The 10,856-nt window shown below is 45.0% G+C and overlaps 1 protein-coding gene across 2 annotated transcripts; it reads left to right on the plus strand.

The window, feature by feature from the left end:
• The first annotated feature begins 310 nt into the window (after positions 1-310).
• LOC115144611 (TATA-box-binding protein-like) lies at positions 311-5,200 on the plus strand. 2 transcript variants are annotated; one of them, XM_029685649.2, is made up of 8 exons: positions 311-499; positions 1,100-1,205; positions 1,315-1,637; positions 1,794-1,881; positions 3,585-3,676; positions 3,764-3,931; positions 4,112-4,206; positions 4,298-5,200. In XM_029685649.2, the coding sequence occupies exons 2-8, from the start codon at positions 1,155-1,157 to the stop codon at positions 4,375-4,377; spliced, it is 897 nt and encodes a 298-aa protein (XP_029541509.1). In that variant the 5' UTR covers positions 311-499; positions 1,100-1,154; the 3' UTR covers positions 4,378-5,200. The 2 variants fall into 2 exon arrangements, with proteins under 2 accessions (XP_029541509.1, XP_029541510.1); XM_029685650.2 differs by lacking the exon at positions 311-499 and adding an exon at positions 507-652.
• The last annotated feature ends 5,656 nt before the right edge of the window (positions 5,201-10,856 follow it).

The following is a 10,856-nucleotide window of genomic DNA, read 5'->3' on the forward strand; positions in this document are numbered from 1 at the left end:
GGTGGCAGCTGCAAAGAGGTATGTGGGTGTGTGAGACTTGACATCAAAAGATTTACGTGATGTTTTAATTGGTGGTGTCCCATTCTTTCAGGCTGTTGGTCTCAAGTAGGGCTAAATAGATAGAAAGTGGAGTATTTTTATAAAAAATAAAACAAATGTTAGTGTACTGTTAGATGCCAACCGCCGTTAAATTTAATTGAAGACTACACACGCTCAGGCCAAGAAAAGATATAATGCCAACCCCTTTTATTTTTTCTTGAACAGCACTTTCTGTTTTTGATTTGGGGGAACTGATGCCCTTGTACCTTGTCAGTGAAAACAATCAAGAATGTATTAGGAACTTTGATGGATGCCAACCGCTTTGATGGATTTCCTCATCGGAAAAGGCTTAGGAACTTTGACACCGGAAGTGGTCACTGATGTCGCTGTTTAGAACAAGTGCATGATTCCGTGGAACCATCAGCTAGCCAAAGTTCCTTTGAATGTTATAGAGACGGGGGTGAGTATTTGACGTATTTACGGAGTCCCTTCTCAACACAACAGCATCACTTAGTGAGCAAAACACTAACGACCACACGAGTGTTGCCATGGCAGTAGGTAGCTTGCGTTGGCTAACGTAACTACTACGCTAACCTGGCCAACTGCAAGTCAGGTGCGAAATTTGCGCCAAACTGTTTTTTTACGTTCACACGAAGTTGCATGGTGTCTGTAAACAAAAGCATACATTGCAAAGTTGGATTGAATTTCAATGCGTGGTGTTAAAGTGCTGGGTAGCTATGTTAAAAGTTCGCGCGCCACTGTAGCGGTAGCTAACTTAGTTAACGTTGTTAGCTGACTGTCTGGCTGCAAAGGTTAACTAGATAAATTATCTGTCTATAGTTAGTTAGGTACTGCTGCCATTATGTGGTCTAGTTGAGTGATTGGTCAAGTTTTCATTGACAAGTGTTTGCCACCGATTTCCCCGGTCTCAATGCTTAGCCAACTTTCTGTATGTGATTTGTCTGTTCTTTCTGGTCAAAAGAAGCGATCTAAGGGGTTCGCTGCTACGCTCTGCTATTACGATTCATGACTTGTCGAAATTATCAATCCTACTCCTCAGAGAATTGCAGGCCTTTGAGACGGCCAGTCAAGTGAACGCTTCATAATTTGAGGACATGGAGCAGAACAACAGTTTGCCTCCTTTCCAGGGTCTTGCCTCCCCTCAGGTAACACATTTGAGTGAGACGTTATTGTTGTCAACACAGGAACAACATTGCTCAAATGTTTTTAGATTCAACTAGCCTAATTGAGGGATTGTTCTTCCATCTGTCAAAGGGGGCAATGACTCCTGGTATGCCCATTTTCAGCCCCATGATGCCCTATGGCAGTGGTCTGACTCCCCAACCTGTCACGAACACAAACAGCCTGTCTCTCCTGGAAGAGCAGCAGCGGCAACAACAGCAGCAGGCTTCGTCCCAGCAGGCTGGGGTGCCAGGTGGTTTGGGACAGACACCACAGCTTTATCACTCCCAAACGGTCACCACCACCACACTGCCAGGAAACACTCCCCTCTACACCGCTACACCGTTAACCCCCATGACACCCATCACACCTGCCACTCCTGCCTCTGAGAGTTCTGGGATTGTCCCTCAGTTACAGTAAGTGTTCCTGAACAGTTCATTAGTCTCAACCCCTATGTACTCCTATAAAGCTGAAATGCAAGAAGCTAATAGATGAAGGTGAATAGTGATGTGACCATATCAACAGTGAGAATCTGCATCCTGATGGCATGGTTTATTTCCTTCCTTTTTTAGGAACATCGTATCCACTGTGAACTTGGGCTGCAAACTTGACTTGAAAACAATAGCACTGCGAGCTAGAAATGCTGAGTACAACCCCAAGGTAAGCATAAATTGTTATTCTTCATTTGCACAAATCATTGTCAGGGCCCAGGGAAAGGTGAAATAGGACCAGGCTAAAATGTAACTAGAATGGGCCCACAAGGCATGTTGCTTCGGGTCTGAGAATGTCCCACCAAGACACATTTACATTTACATCATTTAAGTCATTTAGCAGACGCTCTTATCCAGAGCGACTTACAAATTGGTGCATTCACCTTATGACCTCCAGTGGAACAGTAGTGCATCTAAATCTTTTCAGGGGGAGGGGGGGTGAGAGGGATTACTTTATCCTATCCTAGGTATTCCTTAAAGAGGTGGGGTTTCAGGTGTCTCCGGAAGGTGGTGATTGACTCCGCTGTCCTGGCGTCGTGAGGGAGTTTGTTCCACCATTGGGGGGCCAGAGCAGCGAACAGTTTTGACTGGGCTGAGCGGGAACTGTACTTCCTCAGTGGTAGGGAGGCGAGCAGGCCAGAGGTGGATGAACGCAGTGCCCTTGTTTGGGTGTAGGGCCTGATCAGAGCCTGGAGGTACTGAGGTGCCGTTCCCCTCACAGCTCCGTAGGCAAGCACCATGGTCTTGTAGCGGATGCGAGCTTCAACTGGAAGCCAGTGGAGGGAGCGGAGGAGCGGGGTGACGTGAGAGAACTTGGGAAGGTTGAACACCAGACGGGCTGCGGCGTTCTGGATGAGTTGTAGGGGTTTAATGGCACAGGCAGGGAGCCCAGCCAACAGCGAGTTGCAGTAATCCAGACGGGAGATGACAAGTGCCTGGATTAGGACCTGCGCCGCTTCCTGTGTGAGGCAGGGTCGTACTCTGCGGATGTTGTAGAGCATGAACCTACAGGAACGGGCCACCGCCTTGATGTTAGTTGAGAACGACAGGGTGTTGTCCAGGATCACGCCAAGGTTCTTAGCGCTCTGGGAGGAGGACACAATGGAGTTGTCAACCGTGATGGCGAGATCATGGAACGGGCAGTCCTTCCCGGGAGGAAGAGCAGCTCCGTCTTGCCGAGGTTCAGCTTGAGGTGGTGATCCGTCATCCACACGGATATGTCTGCCAGACATGCAGAGATGCGATTCGCCACCTGGTCATCAGAAGGGGGAAAGGAGAAGATTAATTGTGTGTCGTCTGCATAGCAATGATAGGAGAGACCATGTGAGGTTATGACAGAGCCAAGTGACTTGGTGTATAGCGAGAATAGGAGAGGGCCTAGAACAGAGCCCTGGGGGACACCAGTGGTGAGAGCACGTGGTGTGGAGACGGATTCTCGCCACGCCACCTGGTAGGAGCGACCTGTCAGGTAGGACGCAATCCAAGCGTGGGCCGCGCCGGAGATGCCCAACTCGGAGAGGGTGGAGAGGAGGATCTGATGGTTCACAGTATCGAAGGCAGCCGATAGGTCTAGAAGGATGAGAGCAGAGGAGAGAGAGTTAGCTTTAGCAGTGCGGAGCGCCTCCGTGATACAGAGAAGAGCAGTCTCAGTTGAATGACTAGTCTTGAAACCTGACTGATTTGGATCAAGAAGGTCATTCTGAGAGAGATAGCGGGAGAGCTGGCCAAGGACGGCACGTTCAAGAGTTTTGGAGAGAAAAGAAAGAAGGGATACTGGTCTGTAGTTGTTGACATCGGAGGGATCGAGTGTAGGTTTTAGACACTGTTCTATTGACAAAATGTTAAACTTTCTCAACTGTTCTTGTCTTACAGCGATTTGCTGCTGTAATCATGAGAATACGAGAGCCAAGAACAACTGCACTTATCTTCAGTTCTGGAAAAATGGTTTGCACGGGAGCCAAAAGGTTATTATCTTTTTTCTTAAAGAACACAAAACATGTCAAAACAACATCTGTTTAAAGACCTCCTCATGCTCTCTCCTACCCCTTTAGTGAAGAGCAGTCCCGCCTGGCGGCCAGGAAATATGCCAGAGTTGTGCAGAAGTTGGGCTTCCCAGCCAAATTTCTTGATTTCAAGATTCAGAACATGGTGGGCAGCTGTGACGTCAAATTCCCCATTCGGTTAGAGGGACTTGTACTAACTCACCAACAGTTCAGCAGGTTTGTCATATTCACTACTGCAAAATTAAAGCCTGTAATATCTGATGGGATGCATTCTTATACTGGTAATTCTGCCATATTTTGTACATTGTTTATAATACTAAGATTGGTATTCTAAAGTGATTTAGTACTGGGAGCAAAGATTAGAAGTAGGCCTAATTTTTTCCCTTATTTTTCCAGTTATGAACCTGAGTTGTTCCCTGGGCTAATCTACAGAATGATCAAACCCAGAATTGTCCTGCTGATATTCGTTTCAGGCAAAGTTGTATTAACAGGTGAGGTTTTTCTCCCTTTCCTAATAACATAGAGTAAGGGCATTTGTTGTCGAATGTAACTTTTACTATCCTTTTTGCTGCTTATTTCAAGGTGCAAAGGTCAGAGGAGAAATTTATGAAGCATTTGAAAACATCTACCCCATCTTGAAAGGATTCAGGAAGACAACGTAAATGTTTATGCCTGCAATCTTTTTTATTTAATTTTTTTAATAGTCACAGGGGAACTTGCTCTGTTGTGACTCGTTACATTGAGACTCTGATGGAACCTCTACATTTTTAATCGGCAAGTCGGGGACCCCTCCTAATCACCTTAATGGTGATTTGATAAGGGGGGAAATGCTGTATTTTAGCAGTTTTATTTGTTTTTAAATGACTCTTGCTTGATATTAAATGAGGCAGTCTGACTGACAATTTCTTTTTATTGAAGCATTTAATTTTTCTAATGTAGGTTTTAGGATGTTATCCTATCATTTCTCAGTGCATGTTTGTCCACACAACCCTACAAGCAGACATTCAAGATTCCTAACCTTATTCTTTAAATGGTTTTTACAGTCAATTTATCTGTTATGAATAATCTCCAGATTGAATGTTACTTAGGATTGTGTTGCAAGGCTTACAAATTTGTCATTATTGCGACAATATTTTTTGTACATATTCCATTTTGATAACTCTTTGCTGCTGAAGTAAAAAAAAAAATGGTGTAACGTGGAGTGGAACATTCATCATGCAACCTTGTGCATCGGAGTTTTATTAGTAACTATGTACCTCGGATGTCTTTTCTCATTCAGTTTTTGGTCATTTTAAGTGCTATTTAAGAACAGTCATGTTTTAATGCTAAAATAGACAAATCAATTCACAGTGGATTTTGTTTCAATAGTTGATACGTACTGTATATTTGGTCTACCAACTAAGCACACGTAAGCAGTCAGTCATTATGTTCTTGTTTTAAATGTTATTTTGCTCCATTGTGCACAATTAAATATTCACTTACCAATTGTGATCTCCCTCGTTAGTTAAAGCTTTTATCAGGGTATGGCAAGATTATGAACTAGTCATAATTTCACCTGATTCATCAAATGTTATTGGACATGCGTATTTAACGAAATGCTTGTTTCTAGCTCCAACAGTGCAGTAATATCTAACAATACACACTTCTAAATAGAGGAATGGAATTAGGAATATATAAATATTTGGACAAGCAATGTCAGCGTGGCATAGACTAAGATGCAGTACAATAGAATACAGTATAGACATGAGATGGGAATGCAAAATATGTAAACATTATTAGTGACTAGTGTTCCATTATTAAAGTGGCCAGTGATTTCAAGTCTGCATAAAGGGCAGTAGCCTTAAATGTGCTAGTGATAGCTATTTAACAGGCTGATGGCCTTGAGAGTGCTGTTTCTCGGTCCCAGCTTTGATGAACCTGTACTGACCTCGCCTTCTGGATGATAGTGGGGTGAACAGGCAGTGGCTCGGGTGGTTGTTGTCATTTATCTTTTTGTCCTTCCTGTGACATGGAGTGTTATAAGTGTCCTGGAGGACAGGTAGTGTGCCCCCGGTGATGCGCTGGGCAGACTGCACCACTCTCTGGAGAGCCCTCCGGTTACGGGCGGTGATACGAATGGCACAGCAGTCTAAGGCACTGCATCTCAGTGCTAGAGGCGTCACTACAGACCCGGGTTCGATTCCAGGCTGTATCACAACCGGCATTGATTGGGAGTCCCATCAGGTGGCACACAATTGGCCCAGCGTCATCCGGGTTAGGGTTGGCCTTGGTAGGTCGTCATTGTAAATAAGAATTTGTTCATAACTGACTTGCATCTATAAAAGTTTGAGGGTTTTAGGTGCCAAGCCAAATTTCTTCAGTCTCCTGAGCCTTCCACTGCAATCCTGTCAATGTGGGTGGGGGTGTGTTCCCTCTGCTGTTTCTGGAAGTCCACGATAGGCCCCTTTGTTTTGTTGACATTGAGAGGTTATTTTCATTGCACCGCATACCCAGGGCCCTCACCTCCTCCCTGTGGTGCTGTCTCGTCATTGTTGGTAATCAGGCCTACTACTGTTGTCGTCAAACTTGTTGATTGAGTTGGAGGCGTACGTGAACAGGGAGTACAGGAGGGGCTGAGCACACACCCTTGTGGTGCCCCAGCAAAGTGGAGGTGTTGTTTCCTATCTTCACCACCTTGGGGTGGACCGTCAGGAAGTCCAGGACCCAGTTGCACACGGCGGGGTTCAGACCCAGGGCCTCAAGCTTAATGATGAGCTTGGAGGGTACTATGGTGTTGAATGCTGAGCTATAGTCAATGAACAGCATTCTTACATAGGTATTCCTCTTGTCCAGATGGGATAGGGCAGTGCGTCAGTGGATCTATTGGGCAGTAAGCAAATTGAAGTGGTTCTAGGGTGTCCAGTGAAGGCAGGGGTGATATGATCTTTAACTAGCCTCTCAAAGCACTTCATGATGACAGAAGTGAGTGCTAGGTGGCGATTGTTATTTAATTCAGTTACCTTTGCTTTCTTGGGTAGGGGAACAATGGTGGCCATCTTGAAGCATGTGTGGACAGCAGACTGGGATAGGGAGAGATTAAATATGTCCGTAAACACTCCAGCCTATGAACACGGATTTGCGATAACTTTGACCTCAGTTTAAAGAATGGACACAAACAATTGTGGAAGGTGCATCATGCAAATTGCATTTATTGATATGTAATGCTCAAATGACATTCCATTACAGCAACCTTTTTAAACTGGATTTGAAGCAAACAAACAATGGACTAATATTAGGTATTTTGCTTTTTGGTTATGATAAAGCAAGTTCTGTCTCAAATCTGTTGAAAAAGATTAATACTTTCATACAACAGAAATGGCAATAATGTATAGACTAATATTTAGGCTGTGTCCAATGCCAAATATTTTCTCCCTTCCCTCTGCTTTTGATGACTCGCCTTAACGAAAGCACTAGATAAGTAAATACAACGCAGTCTAACTTTTTACCATCAACTAAAGAGGTGCATTCCATGCTATTCTGTGCATACCCCACTGTTTCACTTGACTCTTCTTTTTGATGTTCCTCAGGCACTGCACTGGACTGCACTAAAGATTAATTGAACGTTTATCTTTCAAGGAGGGGGGACACACAATTTCAAATAGTTTAACAGTCCAGGGTAGGGGTTTCCCAAACTCGGTCCTGCCCCCCCCCCCCCCCCCCCACCACCAGGACAGCCACAGAGCTTGCATAGTTTAACCCCTGAACTGAGGGAGCAGGGGTCAAGCTCAGTCCCATTTGGTCCTTTATCAGATGGAGGATCGTAGGGATAAAAGTTGTTTGTCCTTGCCAACTGGCTCTGAAATACTGGAAAAAAGTAATCACAATGTCAGCTTGAGCTGAAATCATAGCAGAGTAACAATATCATCAACAATGTTGCACATCATAACTAAACTCAAGGCTCTGATGGACACAGGGAGCTCACTATGGATCCCAGCATCTTTTTGCTACTACCCAACAGCAGACCACATCCTCTTAGCAAGGGATCTGGACCTTTGGTAGTGTGCTTGTCCTGCAACAGGTTTGCAAGTTCAAGCCCCTCTCCAACTGTTACGCCACAGTAGTTACACTGGTGGCAGCAGTGGGATGATCCCAGCCATTTAGTGTGCTCCTCTCATACCCATCACTGATTAATCAAATGCACGAAGGACACTAGGGACATGTCGGCCATGAACACAAACTTTTCATACTGTTCCTACCATCGTCAGCTTCCTCTTGAGTTGCTCCTGTCCCAGATTGTGCGAAGTAAAAAGTTAACGCATGTGATGTTGTGGCCACAGAGTCCTTGTGTCACGTCCAGGACAACCCGCATGCATCCCTTGGTTCTTCTCAGGGGCTCCTCCACCTGGCTTCCCCGTATACACTTGCAAGTTCACAAGAAGCATCACAGGCAGCCCAGATCTTGATTCCATATTTTGCTGGTTTAGACGGTATGTACTGCCTGAAGGGGCAGCGGCCCCTAAATGGCATAAGCTGCTCTACAACAGTAATGTTGGGCCCAGGGTTGTAAAACAAGGGAAGGCTGTCCATCCACTTGTCCCACAATGACCTGACTGCAGCTAGCTTGTCTCTCTGCCACAGAGCTGGTCTGGTGTCTCGGTTATCGAAGCGGATATTCCTGGAAATAATGTGGAACAGAAAAGTTGTATGGAAAAGTTCTCTGCCAGTTTCTGCATCCCACAGGGATTCTGTGAATTCTCCATTGGATTTGAAAACACCAGCAAGGAGAAGAACCCCAAAGTATGCATGTAAATTAGTTTGATCTATCTCCTTCCCACCAAATTAGTGCAGTCCAGAAAGATTTTTTTAAACGATATATCAAAACTAATGTATTGTAATAATATTGTGCGGTTCCTGCAAGACATTGTCTCGTTTCACACACTACAAAGACTAAGAGTGCGAGAAAAGCGGGAGCCAGGCAGGTTATTGGTGCTATTTTGAAACAGCAAGCCCAGGGAGGAGGAAGACAGAGTGAAGGCACACAGAAAACCTTTGTTTAATTTTTACTTATTTTCACCCACACACACACGGTGGACCTGAACACCTCATATGTAAAATAAATGTGTAGAGGGGTGCAGTGTGGACTCAATGAAAATGTGTTATTTTACAAGGCCAATTCATTGCATAATTTTATTTGAGTAAACCTTGAAAATGGGTCCCACAGACCTGAACACCACACAAGGGTTAACTACCATTGAACTGCATTGTTGGTTAATTTTAACTACATTTTTTATTTAACCTTTATTTAACCAGGTAGTCAAGTTGAGAACAAGTTCTCATTTACAACTGCGACTTGGCCAAGATGTAGCAAAGCAGTTTGACACACAACAACACAGAGTTACACATGGAATAAACAAAGTCAATAATACAGTAGAAAAAAGGTATATATACATTGTGTGCAAATGAGGTAAGATAAGGGAGGTAAGGCAATAAATAGGCCATGGTGGAGTAATTACAATATAGCAATTAAACACTGGAGTGATAGATGTGCAGAAGATGACCACCCCCAGGTGGTGAGGGTAGGAAACAACATCTCCAACCCACTGATCCTCAACACGGGCCCCACAAAGGTGCGTTCTCAGCCCTCTCCTGTACTCCCTGTTCACCCATGACTGCGTGGCCATGCATACCTCCAACTCAATCATCAAGTTTGCAGACGACACCACAGTGGTAGGCTTGATTACCAACAACGACGAGACGGTCTACAGGGAGGAGGTGAGGGCCCTCGGAGTGTGGTGTCAAGAAAATAACCTCACACTCAACGTCAACAAATCAAAGGAGATGAATGTGGACTTCAGGAAACAGCAGAGGGAGCATCCCCATATCCACACCGACGGGACAGTAGTGGAGAATGTGGAAAAGTTAAGTTCCTCGGCATACACATCACGGACAAACTGAAATGGTCCACCCACACAGACCACGTGGTGAAGAAGGAACCTCAGGAGGCTGAAGAAATTCGGCTTTTCACTAAAAACACAAACTTTTACAGATGCACAATCGAGAGCATCCTGTCTGGCTGTATCACTGCCTGGTACGGCAACTGCTCCGCCCATAACCGTAAGGCTCTCCAGAGGGTAGTGAGGTCTGCACAACGCATCACCGGGGGCAAACTACCTGCTCTCCAGGTCACCTACACCACCCGATGTCACAGGAAGGCCAAAAAGATCATCAATGACCACAACCCCCATCTGTGCTTGGGGTTCAAAACAGTTAAGTTAGCAGTATTATTGAACCCCCCCCCCCCTTCTAGTTCTGAGCTGACACTACAGAAGGTAGGCTTGATTACCAACAACGACGAGACAGCCTACAGGGAGGAGGTGAGGGCCCTCGGAGTGTGGTGTCAGGAAAATAACCTCACACTCAACGTCAACAAAACAAAGGAGATGATCGTGGACTTCAGGAAACAGCAGAGGGAGCACCCCCCTATCCACATCAACGGTACAGTAGTGGAGAAGGTGGAAAGTTCAAGTTCAAGAACAAACTGATATGGTCCACCCACACAGACAGCGGGGTGAAGAAGGCGCAACAGTATCTCTTCAGCCTCAGGTGGCTGAAGAAATTTGGCACCGAAAACACACACAAACTTATACAGATGCACAATCGAGAGCATCCTGTCGGGCTGTATCACCACCTGGTATGGTAGCTGCTCCGTCCACAACCGTAAGGCTCTCCAGAGTAGAGGTCGACCGATTAATCGGAATGGCCGATTAATTAGGGCCGATTTCAAGTTTTCATAACAATCAGAAATCTGTATTTTTTTACACCTTTACTTAATCTTTATTTAACTAGGCAAGTCAGTTAAGAACACATTCTTATTTTCAATGACGGCCTAGGAACGGTGGGTTAACTGCCTCGTTCAGGGGCAGACGACAGATTTTCACCTTGTCAGCTCGGGGGATCCAATCTTGCAACCTTACAGTTAACTTGTCCAACGCAATAACGACCTGCCTCTTGTTGCACTCCACTAGGAGACTGCCTGTTCTCGAATGCAGTAAGCCATGGTAAGTTGCTAGCTAGCATTAAACTTATCTTATAAAAACAATCAATCAATCATAATCACTAGTTAACTACACATGGTTGATGATATTACTAGATATTATCTAGC

This window comes from Oncorhynchus nerka, linkage group LG16, assembly GCF_034236695.1.
Source record: "Oncorhynchus nerka isolate Pitt River linkage group LG16, Oner_Uvic_2.0, whole genome shotgun sequence".
NCBI classification, from domain to species: Eukaryota; Metazoa; Chordata; class Actinopteri; order Salmoniformes; family Salmonidae; genus Oncorhynchus; species Oncorhynchus nerka.

Excerpts from the sequence above, each read along its gene's own strand:
- LOC115144611 (XM_029685649.2), top strand. The coding sequence starts at position 1,155 with ATGGAGCAGAACAACAGTTTGCCTCCTTTCCAGGGTCTTGCCTCCCCT. Across the intron at positions 1,638-1,793 it reads GGGATTGTCCCTCAGTTACA|GAACATCGTATCCACTGTGA; the intron begins GTAAGTGTTCCT and ends TTCCTTTTTTAG. Across the intron at positions 3,932-4,111 it reads ACTCACCAACAGTTCAGCAG|TTATGAACCTGAGTTGTTCC; the intron begins GTTTGTCATATT and ends TTATTTTTCCAG.